Raw genomic sequence first — 22,839 nt, 5'->3', positions numbered from 1 at the left:
TGTTTCCTGTTTTCAATTTTTTTTAATTCAATGCAAGCTGTTAATTGTTACATGAGCATTAAAATGTGTCTTGTTTTCTAGCCAGAAACCTTTGAACATCTCTTTCTCAAGCATCCTGAAGCATTGTCATTTGGTCCTCTACTTCTGGAGCCAGAAATAGTGTTGGAAGATGTGACTATTGATAAAGCAAGGAATAATGAAGAAAAACAAGACTTACGAGCTATTGACTCACTGTTTGCAACCATTCAAGACCTTGAACACGATTCAGCTTGTTCTAGTGGCCACTTCAATAGTGCAAGTCTGTCTGAGAGTGTTTGTGATGTGGAAACCAGTAGAGGAATGACAGGACAGTCTAATGTAAAATACGCCACTATTATCACCAACTCTATGTCCGGAGGGCTTTATGAGCCACCAAAGGATCTAAGCAGTTCTTTGGATAGAGGCTTTATTGGCCATCATTCCTTAGCTTCAGCTTCTTTCTCTAGCAGTTCTTGGGCAATGGGAAATCAAGGATTTGTGATATTACCTGAATGCCATCAAACACTTCCCAGAAAATCCCTTTCTCTTTCTGTTTCATCTGAGGGTTTTTCAGAACTTTCAGAGCAGGATAAAGCTTTTACTGGGGAAGACAGTTTGGAGGGAGGCATGTTCTACTTAGGGATGAGTCCATTTGAAAGACAAGAAACAGATCTTTTCTTAACAGAAAGTTCAAATATGGCATGTCAGTTCCACACCAGCGCTCTTATTGGAAGCATCAGATTTCCTCAGAATATAGCATCTAATCTAAACCTAAATCCTTTTATTAGCAGGCACGAAACCTCTGTTCAGACTTTCATATCATACATGCCGCAGTTTCAACCTCTTGCAATTAAACTGCATGAGAAAGCTGGTGGCAAGGCCTAAGTTACTACTTACTTACACATGCTACCCATATAATTTAAGATGAAGTTAAATTATTGGGTCTAATTAAAAAATCGAGACTGCGGTTATTGTGACAAGATTGGTAAATTGCACAGGGAATAGGAAAACACAGTAGAGTCTTGGTGATCCGAGATAATGGGGTGGGCCCAATCTCAGATAACCGAACTCCTCAGTTAATAGGGAGGCCCCGGATCTCCCAGCAAAGGCCTGGCCGAGGAAAACCCACGGCACCTCCTCATTTCTTGGAGGGACAAGCCCTTGCTCCAGCTGGAGCAAGGGCTTGTCCCTCCGAATACCGCAAGGCGCGCTCCAGATCTCTCTCGGCCAGGCCCTTGCTGGAGGAAAGTTTCCTCCAGCAAGGGCCTGGCCGAGGGAGGTCCAGGGAGACGTTCCTCGGCGAGCCCTCACCCCTTGGGAAGCACCCCATGTGGGGTGCTTCCCAAGGGGCGAGGGCTCGGCCCAGCGAAGCACACCACGAGCGCTGCTGCCTAGCCGCACTCGTGGGGGGCTTCCCAAGGGGCGAGGGCTCTGAGCCCATTGGGAAGCACCCTGCGATTACTACAGCAGCGATCACAGGGTGCTTCCGGGGTGCTTCCTCCTCCCTCTCCCTCTTTTCCTCTTGAGCTCTCTTCACTTGAGAGAAAGAGAGGGAGGGGTGCCCCAAGCGGCGCCTCAGATGATACGGAGCCTCGGTTAACCGGGGCTCGGTTAACCGGGGCTCTATTGTACTCCTTTTTAAATGACAATCCACATATTTTCCCTCAAGGATGTTGTAAAGTTAATACATTTCTCTGAAGAATGATAACCAAACAATATTTTGTTTATTGTTCTATTGGTGAGGTCAGATTCTTCCACCAAATAGTAATATTGTGGAAAATGCAATTGATTAAAAGTTGTGGAATATATATATAGAGGGAGGGGGGATATCTGCAGTATTATTAATTAATCAAGAAATAACTTGTCCATCCTGTCTGAAACACACTCCTTTAATTTCATTTCCTTGTTGGCAGTGCTTTCTCCATACAATGTTTAGCAAAAGATTGTGAGCCTTTTTGGTTCTTGTAGTGTGGAAAAGACAAGACATACATTAAATTAAATAAACATCCTATTTAGCCCTATTTGGATAAAGCAAGACAATCCTACTCACTGTTTAAACTCACTAGATGACCCGGTGGCACAATGAGTTTGTGCTGGTAGGATTGCTGACTGAAAGGTCAGCAGTTCGAATCTGGGGAGCGGGGTGAGCTCTTGTCTGTCAGTTCCAACTTCCCATGTGGGGACATGAGAGAAGCCTCCTACAGGATGGTAAAACATCTGGGCATCTCCCTGGGCTACGTTCTTGCAGACGGTCAATTCTCTCACACCAGAAGCGACTTGTAGTTTCTTAAGTTGCTCCTGACACACACATGCACACACACACACATACACAAACTTTGGGTTAGCCACACTTTGTCAGCTTGACCTACATCAGCTAGCTGTTGTGATTACCATAATTATGGGTTCTGTTAGTATAGGAGTTGGATCTGGTCTATTGATATGGGTATACTTTTTCAATATTTTAAAAGATAGCTAAGGGCAAACTTGTGCAGTACATAGGTGCACCCCCTTCATACATACACCGCTTGCTCTGTATCTATTCTGATTCGGCTATCTTAATATGAAACAACACATTACCACTTTTAATCAGAGAAGTGCTGTCATGTTCAAAGAAGTACGCAAATCATGCTCTGGACAAAAAGAATGCCTTATTAATTTGGATAGAAACCTGCTATATTCAGATAAATCTCAGTAGGGCTTATTATCTACAAGTGGTTTAGGATAATAGCATAAATCTAGTAGTTTGTCTGATACACCACTGATGGATTATTATACAGTATAACCCTTCAGTAAATAATTTAACATAATTGACATTTTAAAATGCCAAAAGCAGAGTTCTAAAATATCAAACTATACTGGAATTCTTGATTTAGAATCCCTGATTCATAAACCATGGGAACTGACTAAAAAGGGTCCTACTGTTGTTGAAATTATTAGATATGCTATTTTGCAATCGGGCTTATCCATTTAAATTCATATATTTGAAAATATATTCCTAAATAGCAATCCCACCTGAAAAAGCAAGTATACAAAATAGAACTTCCAAAGATCCATGTGTTGTTGTTCTGCAATATTCCTTAGAGCTATGAATATATTAAGAAGCCAAAGCTTATTGTAATCTACTATGAGTCTGTGTAAAAAGTTGTATACACTGTGGTTTTTATGGATGAAGTCCAACTGCTAGTTTATAGTTATCAAAAAGAGTAATCTAATTTAGGTAATAAGGCAGAGATGTTGACTGAACATTCATTTTTAGTTGAGATTAACAGTTGCATTTATCTCTTATCAATGCAAAAATACTTCAATATTGGCTGGAATCCTATTGGTAACATACATGCACTTGTATGTATATGTACAGCATGTCCCTTTATATACATATATACTGGAAGCCTCAGTGGTGCAGCAGGTTAAACTGCTGAGCTGATGAACTTGCTGACCAAAAGGTTAGCGGTTCAAATTTGGGGAGCGGGGTGACCTCCCGCTGTTAGCCTCAGCTTCTGCCAACCTAGCAGTTTGAAAACATGTAAATATGAATAGATCAATAGAGACCGTTCTGGTGGGAAGATAATGGTGCTCCATGCAGTCATGCCGGCCACATGACCTTGGAGGCATCTAAGGACAACACTGGCTCTTCGGCTTAGAAATGGAGATGAGCACCAACCCCCAGAGTCAGACACAACTAGACTTCATGCCAAGGGAAAACCTTTACCTATGTTCCTTTATGGCCACAGAGCTCCTTGCACAATGTCATTCCTCTCTCTGCAAGCTTGCAGCAAAAATCAGGTATGAGCTTTACATATCATTTGATAGACAAGGTGGGAAATGGCCCTTAATGGCCAGTGGAGGAAGAATAGCTTCTAGGAAATATCTAACCAGAACAAGTAGAACATTAGCAAGTTTTTCTTGCCATTTCCTAAAAATCTAATGACTCACGTAATGAGAAAATTAATGTGTCTAACCAATGGCAGGTTTGATCCAGTGTTTACAGGCAACCAGGTATGGCACTGTGGACACAACAAACCTCTTAACTCTAGAATATAGACCATTAAAGTTCAGTAGTAGAAGACAACATAGGGAGGATTTAGGTAGATACAACAAAGCTTCTGTTTCACATGCCTCTTCCCCTTAACTTGCGGTATTACAAGCCACTATTGAAAGTCACCTTTGGACGTGATCTTCAATACAATGTAAAGAGGTGTGGCATAAAGATGAAAGCCAATGATACATTAAACAAGGTATGAATGATGATACACATAAAGTCTCAAGTCAAAGCACTTTGGACTGTCTCCCTTAATAATTAATTTGATATCTCTACATTCTTACAAGACGCATGGTGAGCTGTGGGATTTCCATCCAACTAATTATTCTTATGAATCTGTAATAAACCCTTAGGTCTATTCAACAATGAGCAGAGCAATGGTAAATAGCCATGTCTCATTCAAATCCAGGCAATTGCTACATGGCAAGATAAAGGAAAGTACTCTCCTTCAGTACCTTTTGTGGGTTTTCAAAGTTTTGTGAGTTTTCACGCTTTGAAAGCGCCTATTTAAAAATTAAGCCTGAGCTTCTACCTCACAGTCTATATTTTTGTAACTATACAAATCAGTAGCTACATTAGAGAAATGCAAATAAATGCTCTTAGGACTTCATGCCATGAAGGGGGAGAAAGCGAAGGGAACTGTCTTACCTCATTCCCTGTCATGTTTCCCTTTCTTCTGCAATGGCCAGTCATCCCACGACCTTGCTGCATTGTGTGTCTTTCTCCGCTTTCTCCTGCTTTTCTCTCTTTGGAGTCGGGTGTTAACCAACTCCTGAAGATGGGGTTGGGGCTCTGTTTCCATGCGCTGTGGAAACGGAGTCCCACCGGAGGTGTCATTATGTCATGTGATGGCCTCCGTGGGACTCTGATTTTAAAGTGTGTAGAACGGGGAAAATTCTACATATAATGAGGGTCCTTAGTGAACTGCAAAAATGTACACTGTTAAGCACTTCTGATGTGTATTGTTGTGTTCCAAGACTTCCCAGCCAGTGTCCTGATGCACATCAGGAAGTTCCCCAGTGGGCATCACTGCAAATTGCACATTGAGCTGTAGTGTGTCAGTCACTTCTCTGGCTACCATTGTGCAATTGACACCCATACATTCTAATGTCACAGCATTACCTCTATAGATATTACAAAACATTTCAATTCAGTTTTGTGTACTTGAAAAGTCTTTTATAGAGATCCCATAACTGGGAATTAAGAATGTACCCACTTTTAAAAAAAATAGCTGAAAAGCTCTATATGAGAGGTTTAGTAATAGATAATTTAAATAAATGTAGCAATTATTGTGACACTCAGTCATAATTGGTTTGCTATTTATTTCTATTTCTTGTCAGTCTTTTCCGTTAAAAGATTCTTGTCACTGACTATACACATTTAGAGAAAGAGAGGGAGGGAGGCTGGGATAAAACTAAAATCTGAATGAGAAAAACCCACTAAAATTAATGACGCTTGTCATTTCAACAGATCTGCTCTAAGTAGGACTAACCTTACACTTATTCAATTGTAAATATTTTGTTTCTGTTTAACTTTAGCTGTCAAAAGTCAGTGCAGACAAAAAGGTTTTATAGTTTTAGAAGTTGAATACAGATTGCTGTTTATAATGAATTCATGTGGGACAAAATTCATCCTGCGTGCATTGTGTGTTAGATTTATCAATGAACAGTTTCACGGATTTGTGAGTATGTTAACACCCTAATGTTTTACAAGCAGGTGAAGCGCTATCTTTTCTTTATGAAAAAACATGGCAAATGATCATGAAACGACTATTTCGAATTCTAGCTTTTTAATTCAGAAAACACTACTCTTTACTAGCACTTTATTTTTTATTGTTGTGCCTCTGAATTCTGAACACTGTGCCTTACAATTATTTTTACGATGCTTTGCTAACTGCGGTATCTTCAAATTTTTGTTAAGAAAATACAGGGTCCCCTTCAGAAATGTACAGACATCTCTGGGCAAAATCAAGTGTAGGTGTTGATATTTTAGGACCAAATTTGTGGCTCTGAGTTGGATCTAGACTAGTCATATTGAGAATAGATTAAGGGTAGTCTCGATGTCAGTGTGTCACCTGCAACTATAGTCAAGTCTGGATCCAGCCTGATGGTTTCAATTATAATCAAAAGACGAGAATTTTTCCCCATTCTCAGTAGCTTGATTATTTTCCTTCATAAAACCGCAACATAAACAGGCAGAAGTGATATATGTCATACTGTCTAGAATAGCTACTGAATCTCAAAAGTGACACTGAATCTTGCACATCATCCCCCTGCCCAGACCTGATGAAATTTACAACACCTATATCCCAAAACTGCCATCTTTCACATCCTATCTATGTTCCAAGCTAATATTGTACAATCGTTGAAGATAAAGGGACTAACTGATAAAAAGTCTCCAGCAGTGAAAATTAGAAATATAGCTTCTGGTTATGCTTGGTTTACTCACCTTTAAAATAAAACTACACCTGAGACCTACCTTATTTCAGAGCATTGTGATAAGACTTGTAAAATCCCAGAGTTCAGATTACCTGGAAAGATGTGGAGGTGAATAACAAAATATAGTTACAGATTCACTTTTCTGAATTGTCCAGGGACATTCAAGGAAATCGGGTAATAAACCCTTCAGATGAATTCAAATACTTTGTACATTCTAAAGGAAGTATGGAAATCCAGTTAATTTGGGACTTTGGGTCGTGAAAGATTTTATCCTCATCTCAGTCCCCTTACTGTTCAATTTCTTGAAATCTGCATTAAACATTAGAATTTGTGTGGGTGACTGGGTCACGAGGAAGTAACATTACGCATAGCCAAATGTACACTGAATTGTGATGTGCAGATTTTTAGGCCCATGGCAGATCTGATCTATGCCTTTTAAAGTGCATAGCCAATTCATGGTCTGTTATAAAAGAATGTTAAATGGTGTGTGAATAGGTTCTTTTGTAAGCAGGTTCTCTTGTACCTCTCAATTATTTGTAAGCATTTATTTAGAAAGTAGTTTTTTAGGGAGTGATGGGGTTGTTAGAAAAATGCAATATGTTAGGATGCACAGTCACAGGTGGAAGAATGCCAAAGTCCTATACTAATTGGGCCAGTTAGCATCACACATAGGATTTATTTATATAGAGAAATGAGTGGGCAGGAATTTTAAGACATTATCTCATGCTCCACTGTCACATAATTTGCTTTGCACACCATCCAAGTTGCCCTCTGAACATGGAAGCTAAGCAGAGTAGTCTTGCTGTCTCATCACACCGGAGCATGGATCCACTTTAAATCTGGGTTCTTCCTCCTGCAGAATTCTGGAGTTTGTAGTTTGGTGAGTCCCAGATCCTCTCTGGCTGAGCTATTTAAAGCCCCCTCCCTAAAGTGGATTTAAAGTGGATCCAAGCTCTAGTGTGATGAGGGACTTGGTTAGTGCTTGGATGGAAGACTGCCATTGAATGTTGCTGGCTATTACAGAAGAAGGAACCAACAAAACCACTTTGGAGGCTGGATCTACACTGCCATATAACCCAGATTATCAAAGCAGGTAATCCATATCAGTTTTGTACTATTATATGAGTCTACACTGGCATATGATCCGGTTCATAGCAGATAATCTGAATTTTATATTGCCGTGTAAATGTGGTTTCAGAGTTCCTTGCCTAAGAAAACCCTATGAAATTCATGGGAGTCACCATAAGACAACAGGTGATTTGAAGGCACATGCTTTCAAACATATATACATAATGACAACCTCACTGATACTCCACCCCTCTCTCTATCACCTTGTCATTCCTCAATTTTAAAATCTAGGATTCCAAAGTTTGGATGACTCTATGATGGGTTACAAATCCTCTAATCTCTGTGACTATACTAGCTAGGCAGTGGTTCTCAACTTGTGGGTACCCAGATGTTTTGGCCTTCAACTCCCATCAATCTTAACAGCTGGTAAACTCACTGAGATTTCTAAGAGTGGTACGCCAAAACACCTAGGGACTCACAGGTTGAGAACCACTGAGCTAGGGTCTCTGGGACTGAAAAGACAGAGAATATCCTTGCCCAAAGAAAGTTGTACGCCCTGCCTATGTATTTATGTATTTATTTCATGAAGTTACAACTACACTTATCTCTGGCAGTATTCAGATTTTATAATGTCTTTTTTAAAGATTCAAGAAAGCCAATACAAATATGACCCCCAATACAAATATGGTTCATTAAGTAGCAATGGCCTTAGAGTGTTTCTACATGCCTTAGTTCTTGAAGGGTTACATGCACACATTCCCCAAAGTGTGGATAATTACAGTATTTTTGGGGAAGGGAATTTTTTAGCCAGGATACAATGGCAGTGATCCCTATGAAGGAGTGCCTTCACCCATAGCAACTGCTTAGCTGGCTTGCTGGAGATCTACTTGCTTCTTAAGCACTTTTGCAGTACTTAGCCTCTTTACTTTGCCACACGCTGTATGGATTCATGTGGTGACTGACCTACTATGAATATGTTTTTGTTTTTCTTAAAACGTTTTTGGTATAAATCAGGTGATGTCAAAATGGTGCCTTATGCCTCTGCTTCTGTAATTTTCTAAATGCCTTATTCAGTACATGTGGCACATCAGATATTTTGTTGTTTTAAAATTGTGCAATTTAGAAATTATGATTATCTTTACTATCTCTACTTGTTTAAATGTCTGCAACAACACATGTTTAAAAAGATATCAGAATAGCTTTCTAGTTTTTTCAGGACATCTCCTACAGCTGTATGATCCATACTATCAAATCTGAACCATAGTGTCAGATATATATTGCAGAAGAGAAGTAATTTAACCATATGTCCAGTTGTACATGCATTGTGGGTTTGTTACACTGAATCTGATAGGTGTCCACTACAAAGTTATTTGTCTTGTTGCATGATAATTCACTAATTTTGGCTGATATAACTTTTAAAACATGAAATGGAGGAAATGTTGACTATCACATTGTGGGGCAGGGCAACATGTGGAACAGGAATGTGAGAAGCAACACATATGGACTACATTATACAAAGAGAATCCCATTTAGGTGATGGCTTATGTTCATACAGTCTTGGCAAATAAGAAACAACACTGAGTCCAATTGCATGTAAATCTGAGTCTACGGTTTTGCTCAGGAAATATTCAAGATAGATGCTGACTTGCCGTTCTGAGCCCACTCCTCTGTACCAATATACCTCAGCCACTGCTAAATGCAAACCAGGGTTCATTCTTTCCATGTTGGCACTATGTTTGTAAGTTTTGTGGACTGCTACATAATTTATCCAGGTCACACGTGAATATGCATCCAGATGGAACATGCATCTGTGAGTCATTTCCACTAACCTCCTAGAATTTAAATCAGTTAAACTGAATTCATACATGCTATTTATTATCATGGGTCATTTGCAGCTTAATGCTATAGATTAATTTAGTACTCTCTATTTTTCAAACTGTGAGTGACCCACATCACAAGTACTATACGGCTTTTTATATGCGCTGTGTGTGTCTATGGAATTGTACTCTGTTAATCTTTCACACTAGTCTGTGAATAGGGATGTTTTGCAATGTCATTTTTTGTCAAAACTGTGACTCAGGCTTTGAATTATACTCTTAGTTGCTGGAGGTATACGTTTGGTTCATACTTTCAAATACTTGACAGAGTACTTTTGTATTTTATTTTTGTGAATAAAATGTCTACTGTTGAGATTGTATTACAAATGACATTTTGTACCCTTTCTTTGTGTGGAATCTCTGTTTATTTTTTTTTAAGCAGCTGGGGAGTTACAAAAATGGAATGACCGCCTGACCACCACAATATGGGGCAAGGAGCGTATTAACAAAAGAGATTGATATTTGTATTCTTGTGATAGTGTGCTATGTTGTGCTTCAAGTGGAATGAACTCTAGTCCAACAAAGTAACTTTGCACAGTTGCAAGAGGAGAAACAGAAACTTAACTCTTTTCAGCAGAGTCAAAACATAAATCTGCAGTGTTGCATCAAAAATAAATCTCACAGTGTAACAAACCTACATAGTCCTTGTAAGCATTACAAAACGCAAAGAACATGGCTTCTTCTTCCAAAGGAGAGAGCAGACATGTATCCTAAAACACACACTGGTGTGGTCCAAACTGACTTGCTGACCTAAATTAGCACCTGCACATAATGATCAACAGTATGAGTTTTTCTTTAACATATACATCCTTTGGTGTTGGTCCTTTTAAAACTTACCTTGTTTTCAGTATACCGTAACATGCTGTAACATATTTATCTATAAGACAGTTAACGAGAGTAAAACCCACAATTGTGAAGGCATCTAAAAATTGAATGAGAGTATAAATAAATAAATAACTTGATTTATAATCCTCTCTATCTCCCCTAAAGGACTCAGGGGGGTTAAATATATACATAAAACAGCAAGCTATTAAAATATCATCAACTGAAACTATAACAAAACACAGATTAAAACAGTCGATCAGTTTCAGAGATGATGATATCCAACATTATTTCATTTACACTATTAATTCCTGAGCTTCACATCAATTTCTTTCCAAAGCCTACAATAGTCCTGTATAGTGTGCATAAACAAATGTTTCTTATTTATACATGTACTTCAGACCCATACCTTATCTATATTTTGCTCTTCTGTCTGTTTATGGTTAATGTATTTATGCAGCCATAATCTTGGGTGGGTGGGTGGGTGGGGGGGATTCTTTCAGGCTATACAAGAATGTTACAGTAAGTATCAACTGCCCATTCTCTAGATAGCATGGAGAAGAAAACTACAAACAGTAGGGATAGTTTACTCATGTTCCCTCTATTGGGTGGATATTGCTGGAAAAGTTATGCAACTAACTGTTAAGCAGTCAATCCCAAAGCTACAAATCCACAAACATCTTGTATTGATATTGATAGGTAAAGGTAAAGGTTTCCCCTGACTTCAAGTCCAGTCATGTCTGACTCTGGGGGTTGGTGCTCATCTCCATTTCTAAGCCGAAGAGCCGGCGTTGTCCGTAGACACCTCCAGGGTCATGTGGCCGGCATGACTGCATGGAGCGCCGTTACCTTCCCACCAGAACGGTCTCTATTGATCTACTCACATTTGCATGTTTTTGAACTGCTAGGTTGGCAGGAGAGTGATACTGATACATGGTACTATTTGACATAGATGAAGTAGAATCTGACCTTGGGACTTTAACATTTTGTGGCCTTGGGGCTTTAATTAAATCATAAAAGAAATATGCATGCCTTCAACCATCATGAAATTAGAAGCCTTCAAACCTTATTTCCCATTGCTTTGGGATCAGAGGATACAAATAGTGCCTCTGTCCATCTGATTTCAATGAGACAGCATCATCCAGCAGACAAAAACACAGACTAGCTTGTGTGAGGGCATTAAAGCATGTTAACATATGCACAGTTCTCTAGTATGGTGCCCCACTATTGATCCCTACCCTCCAGCATCTGTTTTCTGAGGTGCAAGCAACATACTGGCCAGCAAATTGCTCACTCTGTACATAGTTCCCAGTGGAAGACTTGCACATTCACTTTAGGCACCATTTAATTAAAAAAAATCCCCTCCTTCAAGCTTTATTTATTTCATGTCAAAAGCATTACATAAATAAGTATAAAACTGATACAATAGAGGGAACACAAGCAACGAAATAATTTTTTAACCAAAAAATGGGCAACATTGACTGCATTGTGTGTAGCTTTAAACAGTTCTTCTGTGCATGGTGTAGGGCATTGTGGGCAAGCATACAAATGCGGAGTTGTTTGTTCTGCACAAAGTGGAGGACTCTTCTATGTAGTACCATTTTGCCAGGTTGCTTTTGATCCGCCCACTCCACTTCTAAGTCTGTTCAGGGACTTCCAAGCTCACCCCCCTCATGGGGGACCTTCCAGTTGGGATTTCCTGGTTTAGCTGCCCAAAGGGATACTCTTGCTGTTGCTGGGGGAACATTAAGAGGAGTGTTGGTTCTCATGAAGCTTTCCCTTGATTTTAGTCTATTGGGAGAAGGCAGATAGCCATGCAGTGGTTGGCTTTCACAGTGTTCAACTTTATTTATCTCCTCGTTTGTAGCAACTTCCCATCGCACATCGGGGGGGGGGGGGGGGCAGTGCCAGCTAGCTTATAGTCTGTCAATAGGTGTGGGTTTCTTCCAGCTAGAAATGGGAGATGCCAGAGAAAACCTGGATTATTCTTTTGGCTGTTGCACCAAAGTATAAATTCTATAAATGGATTAAAAGGCTGTTTATTCAGTAATTCTGGACAGGTGAAACTCAGTTTAATTCCAAACTCTTTTCGATGTTGATTTTTTTTCAAACATGGGGCAGTAATTGAGTAGGTTGAATGGCGCTAGACAGTAATTTGTCAAATCAGTGCTTCTTGATAGTTAATCAATTCTTGCAATAGATACTTTCGTAAACAACAGCACGGTAGCTGCTGATTTAGCGCATAAAATCAGCGATTTGTGAATGCCCCAACATAGTAAGTTTTGTCAAAAAGACATCCCCTTACATATCCATAATCTAACAATACTTATTTGTAAGATCTGAAGGAGAACTTTTATGTCAGGGGGAACATGCATGATGTAGGTGACCTAACCATGATGTAGGTGAAACGTTCCCCAAGAATTCCCCTTGAACCATTTTAAAAAATGTAAAAGCATTCCACATTGAAAAGTACTGCAGCATCATCTGGCTCAAACTCCTTCTATACAAGATATGTATCCTTGGCTATAGGATGGGAGTGCCCCCCCCCCTTTTATGCCATTGAGTGACTGCAGTTTGGCACTCATGCCTGGTATGGGGCTTCATTGATTTAGGCCTGTTTGATGTACTGCTCTGTGGCTCAACATAGCATTGCAAAGTGAAGGAATTCCTCATCATTGCTGGCTACTAGGGGTGTGCAAATCTTCGTTTTTAAATTGTAAGTTGTATCTAATTATCTAATTTGTAAGTTTTGTATATACAAACAAATATTAAGAAACCGGGGGGGGGGGGTGCCCACACAAAAACTTAAGAATCAAAACTCTCCAATACTTTTTTGTTTGAATTCGGTAATGCTCGGAAAACAGTTTCAGTTTCAGCACAAGTCAGGCGAAGCCAAAAAGGCTACCATTCCTCTTTAAATTAAGAAGAGGTAAATTAAGGAGAGGAAAGCAGCAGTGCGGGATGAGCTGAGTGATCCAGGAACAAGATTGAGAGAGCACAGAATTCTGGGAAATGTAGTTTGAGAAGGCAAGGAGCCCTATGGCAGAGAAACTAAACTAAACTACATTTCCCAGAATTCTGCTCAGCATCAGAAAGCCCCAATTAAGATAGAGAGATTTGTTCCTTTTAGCAGCAGCCAGAATTCCAATAAATTGTTGAATCTGCAAAGAGGAGGACTTCAGCACTAGTAAGTAAATCTATACTAGGCTGGGAAGAAATCTCTAAACTGAAGTTCTAACAGTGGTAAATGTGTTCTATAATTATAGCAAGTTTCTTGCCAATGGCTCTAACAATGTGGAAGAAAGGACCCCTGACATTTCCCCATTGGCACAATTATTTAATGAAGGTAACGGTGCTCCATGCAGTCAAGTCGGCCACATGACCTTGGAGGTGTCTACGGACAACGCTGGCTCTTCAGCTTAGAAATGGAGATGAGCACCAACCCCCAGAGTCAGACATGACTGGACTTAACGTCAGGGGAAACCTTTACCTTTACCCTAACAAAAAAAAGTTAACTCATTATAGCTATGATACGGACCCCATCCAATTTCAGAAAAAATTTAGAAACAACACCCCCCCCCCAATTTTGTAATCAATATTGAAACTGTTTTTCATTTATTGCACAGGCCTATTAACTGTTTTCAAAAGCAATTCAAGTCCTGCATTCGCCAGTTTCTCTGCTTGGTGTCCTTACAGACACACAACACCCTCCTCTAGCTGCATGAAGTTTGTGGTTTTGCTGTGCTAAAGGCTGAGGTTGATGACAGGTTGCACCTTCCATACAGGTGGAGGGCAATAAGCAGCAAAAGCACTTCTGCAAAATGGCCATCCTAGCTCTTTTAAAGCATGCTAATGAAGCAGGTGCATTTTAAAAATCAGAACTTGGAAGTTGGGTTGTTGTGAGTTCTCCGGACTGTATGGCCATGTTCCAGAAGCATTCTCTCCTGACGTTTCATCTACATATATTGGTGAAATGTCAGGAGAGAATGCTTCTGGAACATGGCCTTACAGCTCTGAGAACTCACAACAACCCAGTGATTCTGGGCATGAAAGCCTCTGATAAAACTTTCAAGTTACTTTATGATGTCATTACTCATAGGAACATCTTCAAAAACTTCCAAAGTAGTTAATTGCTGTTCCAGTTTTAAATTCAAATTAACACTTTGTTTTCTTCTGTTTTTTCAAAAATTAGTGAGAGCTACCATTTATTTACTTTAACATTTACTTGTTCAAGTAACTAAATGGTTGCTCTCACTAATTTTTGAAAACATCAAAATTTCACAAACTGCTGGAATATCTAATAATGGCAACATGCCATTAAACTATGAAGGCAACTAAATAAGTTACTGTTACACTGGGAAAACAATGAAGTTATCCTTTCTAACTGAGCAAAATATGAGCTCAATCATGAAAAAGACATGTGTAGATCTCCCTTCTCTCTCCCCCCCCCCCCCCCCGTCCCGCCTTCTCGCTTCTATTGTGACACTAGTCTGCCATCTAGTGGACGCTAACATATTTTATTTCTTGTGTTGTCGAGGGTTTCGTGGCCTGAACTTCATGGGTTGCTGTGAGTTTTCTGGGCTGTATGGCCATGTTCCAGAAGCATTCTCTCCTGATGTTTCACTCACATCTATGGCAAGCAAATTTCTATTTGCCTTCAGTGAGGTGGCAAATGCCATAATTATAATTATAATTATTATTTTTGTGTCAGGAGCAACCGGAGTTGCTTCTGGAGTGAGAGAATTGGCCGTCTGCAAGGACATTGCCCAGGGGACGCCTGGATGTTTTGATGTTTTACCATCCTTGTGGGAGGCTTCTCTCATGTCCCCATGGAGCTGGAGCTGATAGAGGGAGCTCATCCGCACTCTCCCCGGGTGGGATTTGAACCTGGCAGCCTTCAGGTCAGCAACCCAACCTTCAAGTCACAAGGCTTTTATCCCCTAGGCCACCAGAGGCTCCATAATAATAATAATAATCCTTCTTACCCGGCTTGAGGTGGGTTACAACATTGCTAAAGCACATAATCAAAACACAAAATCATTTAAAAACACCCTGTAGAATACATATATTAAAACATAATTAAGACATTAACAGAACATGATTTTTAAAAAAAAAACTCTGCAGAAAGGCAGAATACCAATGTACAAAGCATTGCAGCATTTCTGTGAGTGTAAAACTGTAAGTATTGCTAGGAGTAGTAACTGTGTCTGTTTACCTGGGATTAAATTTCAGTTTTCAATTCTACATTTTTCTTATACAGTAGAGTCTCACTTATCCAACATAAACGGGCCGACAGAATGTTGGATAAGGGAATATGTTGGATAATAAGGAGAGATTAAGAAAAAGCCTATTAAACATCAAAATAGGTTATGATTTTACAAATTAAGCACCAAAACATCATGTTATACAACAAATTTGACAGAAAAAGTAGTTCATTACACATTAATGCTATGTAGTAATTACTGTATTTACGAATTTAGCACCAAAATATCACGATATATTGAAAACATTGACTACAAAAATGCGTTGGATAATCCAGAATGTTGGATAAGTGAGACTTATACTCTACTGTATATACTACTTAGTTTTTAACAAGCCAAGCAACATGATTAAATCATACACACACACACACACACACACACACACACACACACATATATATATATATGCATATAATCATCTTGCTTGGCTTGTTAGAATTAAAAAGGTAAGTAGTGATGTATTTTTCAATGAGGTCATAAACATGCCAATTTGGGCTGCATGACTTCTGACTGCAGGCGGAGTTCAAATGCCAAAGTCTTCCCCCACAGCCATAAAATATTTTTAATTCCTACATGTACAAAATAGCATGTCAGAGAGTTGATCCCAAATCTGACAGAGTAGTTTTCAAGCTTTATATATATGGAGCACTTTGGTACCTGTATGGAATTGAGGGGTGGGGTGCAATTTTGTGTATTTATTATATATTTCACTGTATTTTAACCAAAACCCACACAGTACTATTTAATTGTACTATTTAATTATATAAAACCTCACAACTTCTGAGAATACCTGTCATAGATGTGGGCGGAACTTCAGGAGAGAATGCTTCTGGAACATGGCCAAACAGCCTGGAAGACTCATAGTAAAGCAGTGATTCCGGCCATGAATGTCTTTGACAACACTGTTTAATTGTGTGTGTGTGTGGTTTTTTTTTTTTTAATTGTGTTCACTTTGTTTTAAATTGTGATCAATTGTGTGATTGTTAGCCACCTTGAGTCCCCATGGGAGAAAAGCAGAGTATAAATAAAGTAAGCAAATAAGTAAATAAAATAAGGAAGCCTCGTGGAAATGGTATAGATAGAGCAACAGTTCTCAAAGTGTGGTCCGTGGAGGCCTTGGGGCTCCACAAAGCACACTGAGGGGCTCCATGCTTCCTTTCTTCTCCTCCTTCATCACTTCCAAGCTTTCCCTCTCCTTTCCTGCTCCTTCCCCCACCTCCCTTGTCGACAAAAGCCTTTTTTTTCCTTACCTCCCTTGTCCCCCAAAAACTTTCCTCCCCTGCTGCCTTTGCTGTTCAGATATTTCCCCCCTCACCTTGCTTGCTTTCAAAACACTGTTTCCCTCCCACTGCTCAGGGGGTTCTTTGATTGTGCTTTTCCTGCATGGTAGAAGGGAGTTGAATTGGATTGCCCCTAGGGTTGCTCCTATTATTATTATTAATATTATTATTGACACAACAACATTGTATGACACAGCAAACAAGATAGATATGCTGGATTTCGTACCACAAAATCACAAGCCGAAAACTTCCCAAGCGTCTTGGACTGTGTGATGTATTTTCGGATGATGCGTGCAGATCGCAGTAGGGTGGCCTTTTGCAGTTGGCAGATCGTAATTTTGTCAATGTCTGTTGTTTTCAAATGCCGGCTGAGATCTTTTGGCACGGCACCCAGTGTGCCCATCACCACCAGGACCACCTGCACTGGTTTCTGCCAGAGTCTTTGAAGTTTAATCTTGAGGTCCTGATAGCGGCTGAGTTTTTCCTGTTGTTTTTCGTCGATGCAACTGTCACCTGGGATGGCAACATCAATGATCCAAACCTTTTTCTTTTCCACAACTGTGATGTCTGTTGTGTTGTGTTCCAGAACTTTGTCAGTCTGGATTCAGAAGTCCCACAGTATCTTTGCGTGCTCATTTTCCAATACTTTTGCAGGTTTGTGATCCCACCAGTTCTTTGCTGCTGGGAGGTAGTACTTGAGGCATAAGTTCCAATAAATCATTTGGGCCACATAGTTGTGTATCACAAAGGGGAAGAGAGATCACGGACACGGATAACTATAATTAAGACAGGGCAGACCTTTCCACACACCTAAAAGATCCCACCCCTGTGCCTACAATATGATAGCAGGAAGATGATGGTTATGTGTTAGGGTAAAGTGAACCCTGCTTGTCTTTTAAACTTTGTTTTGAATTAAAGCTGCCACCAACCTAACAGGTTTTAGGAATTTTCCAAGGTATTTGAGGTAAACTGCTCCCACTCCTGCCAACACTGCTTTCACCCCTGTCTCCCAAACAACTGTTTATTAAAAGGTTTTTTTATAGTGACGGGATGTTACTAATGATTTTTTTTCGTGTCAGGAGCAACTGGAGTTGCTTCTGGAGTGAGAGAATTGGCCGTCTGCAAGGACGTTGCCCAGGGGACGCCCAGATGTTTTGATACCTTAGAATTCTTCCTGTTAACTAACCCGGCCTGGAGAGTCAATCTCTTGTACTAACTCTCACACCTGATCTTCTAGGCAGATACAGCCTATTATATTATATTATAATATATTATTATTATTACTATTATTATTATTATTATTATTATTACTATTATTATTATTGACACAACGATGTTGTATGACACAGCAAACAAGATAGACATGCTGGATTTCGTTTCACAAAACCACAAGTCGAACACTTCCCAAGTGTCTAGGACTGTGTGATGTATTTTCGGATGATGCGCGCAGATCCCAGCAGGGTGGCCTTTTGCAGTTGGCAGATCGTAATTTTGTCAATGTCTATTGTTTCCAAATGCCGGCTGAGATCTTTTGGCACGGCACCCAATGTGCCCATCACCACCGGGACCACCTGCACTGGTTTCTGCCAGAGTCTTTGAAGTTCAATCTTGAGGTCCTGATAGCGGCTGAGTTTTTCCTGTTGTTTTTCATCAATGCGACTGTCACCTGGGATGGCGACATCAATTATCCAAACCTTGTTCTTTTCCACAACTGTGATATCTGGTGTGTTGTGTTCCAGAACTTTGTCAGTCTGGATTCGGAAGTCCCACAGTATCTTTGCGTGTTCATTTTCCACGACCTTTGCTGGTTTGTGATCCCACCAGTTCTTTGCTGCTGGGAGGTGGTGCTTGAGGCATAAGTTCCAATGGATCATTTGGGCCACACAGTTGTGCCTCTGTTTGTAGTCTGTCTGTGCAATTTTCTTACAGCAGCTGAGGAGATGATCAATGGTTTCGTCAGCTTCCTTGCACAGTCTGCATTTTGGGTCATCAGCTGATTTTTCAATCTTGGCCTTAATTGCATTTGTTCTGATGGCTTGCTCCTGGGCTGCAAGGATCAGGCCTTCTGTCTCCTTCTTCAGGGTCCCATTCGTGAGCCAGAGCCAGGTCTTCTCCTTGTCAGCTTTTCCTTCAATTTTGTCAAGGAACTTTCCATGCAATGTTTTGTTGTGCCAGCTGTCAGCTCTAGTTTGTAGTGTGGCTTTCTTGTACTGGTTTTTTGTCTGCTGTGCTTTGAGGAGTTTCTGATTTTTGACTTCAATCAAAGCAGGTTCTTCACTTTGCTTTACATATTCTGCCAGGGCATGTTCTTCTTCTTTGACTGCTTGTTTGACTTGTAAGAGTCCTCTGCCCCCTGATCTTCTAGGCAGATATAGCCGGTCAACATCACTGCGAGGGTGCAGTGAGTGATGAATGGTCATGAGTTTTCTTGTTTTTCTGTCCAAATTGTCCAGTTCCATCTGTGTCCAGTTTATAATGCCAGCAGTATATCTTATGACAGGCATGGCCCAGGTGTTTATGGCCTTGATGGTGTTGCCTCCATTGAGCTTGCTTTTGAGAATTTTTCTGACTATTATTATTATTATTATTATTATTATTATTATTATTATTATTATTATTATTATTAAGGCTGTTTGGGTGTTTTGTGTCAAAAAGTTTGCCCATGCCTGATATATATACATTATATACAATACTAGCTGTGCCCGGCCACGCGTTGCTGTGGCGTATCCTTGCAGCTCCAATGTCTGGCTGTATTTATTATTTTGTATTTTATATATTACAAAATATAGAAAGCATGGCAATAAGAATAAGAATAGTAGAAGTTCCCTCCCATGGTAGCCCCCTCTCGAATAAAGCCCCTCCTGTAATTCCTAGTCCTGTTTTTCATTGTTTCCCAACCTATTGTCGGGTCTTTCCTTGCCTTTGTTTATATTTTGTTTGGAGAGGAGGGAGGGGGGAGGGAGTGTGACCCCCCCTTCCCTTCCCTCCTCCCGCTCGGGAAGCCCATTCCCCTTCCCTCTTCCTCCCCTTCGTTCTCCTTTTCCTCTTCTTCCTTCGCCCCTATGGGGCGGCTGAAGGGGGAGCGGTAATTCTTCCAAAGGAAGAGAGAGAGCAGGAGGAGGAGGGAGACCCTTGCTTACCTTTTGCTTTTCCTTTTCTGTCCCTGGAAGGGAAGGCCGGAAAGTCCATGGATGCCGGTATGGCCCTGGGAGTTGGAAAGCCATGGAAGGGGTGGGGCCAGGAGGTCCGGCGGTGGAGGAACAATAGGGAGGCCCATGGGTGCAGGAAGGTGTGGGGCCCAAGGTCCCGGAGGAGACCGGGTGCAGCCTGAATTGGCAGAAGGAAGGGGCCGGGGCCTGCCGGGAAAAGGCCAGGAGGCATCTGGTAAGTGTTCACAGAGAAGGATGGGGGACCTGAGAGAGGGAGCGAGCTGATCCTGGGCAGCCATGCTGTCCCGAAAAATACTTTGAGTTCCGCGCGCATGCGTATATTGCCTGTTGTGGGTTTTGGCCTTTTTTGGTGTTGTGATTGTGTTTTTTGTGTGATTGTGTTGTATCTTACTGGAGGCAGGGATGATGGGTTGTGTTGCCAATTTTAGAGTTTGAGGGGTGTTGGGTTTTGTTGTTTTGTGAGTCACCGTGATGCCAAAAGCCTTTTATATATATAGATAGTATAGTATATAATATATAAACATTTCTTGTGGCTCCATGAGAAACTTTTGCTTCAAAAAGGGCCCTGTGGCTGAAAAGGTTTGTAAACCTCTGGTATAGAGACATGGGATTATCATTCAGGCTTTACATCTGAAAAGCAACATAATATCCTAAATGCTGAAATTAATCCTGACCAAAGTAGGTCCAGAATTAGTGGGATTTACCTATGTGTTGATTCAACAGTCAATAGTTGAATGGTTCTACTTCAATTAGGACTATCCCATACATTACTGTTACATACCCACCAATCGTCTTGATTTGGCATATCCTTCAGCATTTCACACATGAAAAGCAGGACACATATTGTCAGCCATTAAAAGAGTGTGGTCAAGATAGTAAAAGTAATAAACAAAGAAGCACAAGCTAAGAAGTGCTGCAGCAGTTTGCTTTTACCCGAGTCTTCTGGGAAAGATTCTGCCATTCTCCTGTCACCCTGTCCTTATCAAATGCTTCAGTTGTTTCAAACTGAGTTTAAAGCACAGATGTACCATTTATACTCGAGTATAAACTGACCTGAATATAAGCCAAGGCACTTAATTTTACTACCAAAAAACTGGGAAAACTTATTGAGTTGGATATAAGACGAGGGTGGGAAATGCAGCAGTTACTGGTAAATTTCAAAAATAAAAATAAAAATAGATACCAATACAATTACATTAATTGAGGCATCAGTAGGTTTAATGTTTTGAATATTTACCTAAAACTGCAATTTAAGATAATAAGACCTTAATAAGATAAGACTGTCCAACTCTGGTTACCTATATGCTAAAGTATAAACCTACCTGAATATAAGCCGGCCAGGACCCTCACTTAGTAACATACAGAATCCTACGGCTATTTTAAAAGTAGCTGTAATGCTTTTGATGCTCCATGTTTAATATTGATGCAGCTTTGTTGACCCACTTGGTGTAAAGGCATTGTTCAATAGATGCATGAAATAAACGCTATACAGCAATTTCCTTAAAACTGGGTTGTTGTATGTCTTTCGGGCTGTGTGGCCATGTTCCAGAAGTATTCTCTCCTAACTTTACGGATGGTGTGGATTCTCTCTCTTAAGAGGTTGCGTTCCAGGCGGTTGTAAATACGATGAGCCTGTGGTGTTTTGAAGGTCCTTTTGGCCGCAAGAAATTGTGGGATGGTATCTGTGTCTCTGCAGCGTAGAAGGAAGATCAGGGAGCACAGCAGATGTGCTTTCCTGGTCCTTAGTTTTTCCAATCTCCGTGTGTCTTGGAACAATTTCTCCCCGTAGAGATGTTCAATGTGTTGTCGAAGGCTTTCATGGCCGGGATCACAGGGTTGTTGTATGTCTTTCGGGCTGTGTGGCCATGTTCCAGAAGGAGAGAATACTTCTGGAACATGGCCACACAGCCCGAAAGACATACAACAACCCTGTGATCCCGGCCATGAAAGCCTTCGACAACACTTCCTTAAAACTATTTTAAACAACGAATTGGCACAATTAAACAAAATCTGGTTCTTCTTCATCTAAAATCACCAAGCAACTCCACATTCTGTCATTTGTAAGAGAGACAACAAAAGAAAAGAGGGGGAAGGGGACTAAAAAACCTATTATGGCATTTCTTGAATAACTAGCCCTGTGAAGTCTCAGCCCAAATTAGTCATTTGTTTCATAACCCACTCACAGAAGCCTCATAATGGAAAAGACTTGGAATCAACACCTCCCCATCCTCCTCTGCATCACCTGCCGCAATTTTCTTCCTAGAGAAGAAAACAGCTCGTTGGGGAGCCTCGATCTGCCTGACTCATTAACCTGCTTTTAGTTTCCTTTGCAAGGCAGTGTTAGATAAGGCTAGCCAAGCTGAACTCTTCCACTGTTAATAAGACATCAGAAAGCTGGAATGCTTTGTGGCAGAGGTAAGTGACTGAGGGCAATCCAAGGAAGACATTTGCGTTATCTTTTAAATATACAAAGGTTGGATCTATACTACCGTATGGATCTGATCTCGGATTATCTGCTTTGAACTGGATTATATGAGTCTACACTGCCAGACAACCTGGGATAAGAAGATAATCTGGGATCAGATCCTTGGATATAGGGCAGTGTAGATCCAGCCAAAGGAGAAGGGTGGAGAGAAAGAGATTAGGATAGAAAACAACATAATTATGGGTAAATATTTAATTACTTGTGATGGATTCAAATTTAGCCCGATGTTATGATTCATCCCAGAATGTAAAATGACAGTTCATTAACACAAGACAAAGTAGTCAAGTAGGTAGCTATATTTACTATTTATCCATACCTTTCCTATGGTGTTCCTTGAAATTTTTTTATGACTTGGTGTGTGCATCACTTGCAAGGGCCTCC

The 22,839-nt window shown here is 40.4% G+C and overlaps 1 protein-coding gene across 5 annotated transcripts in view; it reads left to right on the top strand.

Annotated features, from left to right (window-relative positions):
* lepr (leptin receptor) overlaps positions 1-22,839 on the top strand; it is a 112,413-nt gene that overhangs the window by 76,735 nt on the left and 12,839 nt on the right. For 3 of the 5 annotated variants that reach the window (XM_062978215.1, XM_062978216.1, XM_062978214.1), the window contains one exon: positions 82-9,760. The exons of 1 other annotated variant lie outside the window; for it this stretch is intronic. In XM_062978215.1, the coding sequence (XP_062834285.1) occupies positions 82-903 (822 nt within the window). In that variant the 3' untranslated portion in view covers positions 904-9,760. Of the gene's footprint in view, positions 1-81; positions 9,761-22,839 lie in introns of those variants that run through there. One more of the 5 variants, XM_062978217.1, reaches the window with a different exon arrangement.

Source organism: Anolis carolinensis, chromosome 4 (assembly GCF_035594765.1).
Source record: "Anolis carolinensis isolate JA03-04 chromosome 4, rAnoCar3.1.pri, whole genome shotgun sequence".
NCBI lineage: Eukaryota > Metazoa > Chordata > Lepidosauria > Squamata > Dactyloidae > Anolis > Anolis carolinensis.
This window is presented reverse-complemented; position numbering and strand designations above follow the sequence as displayed.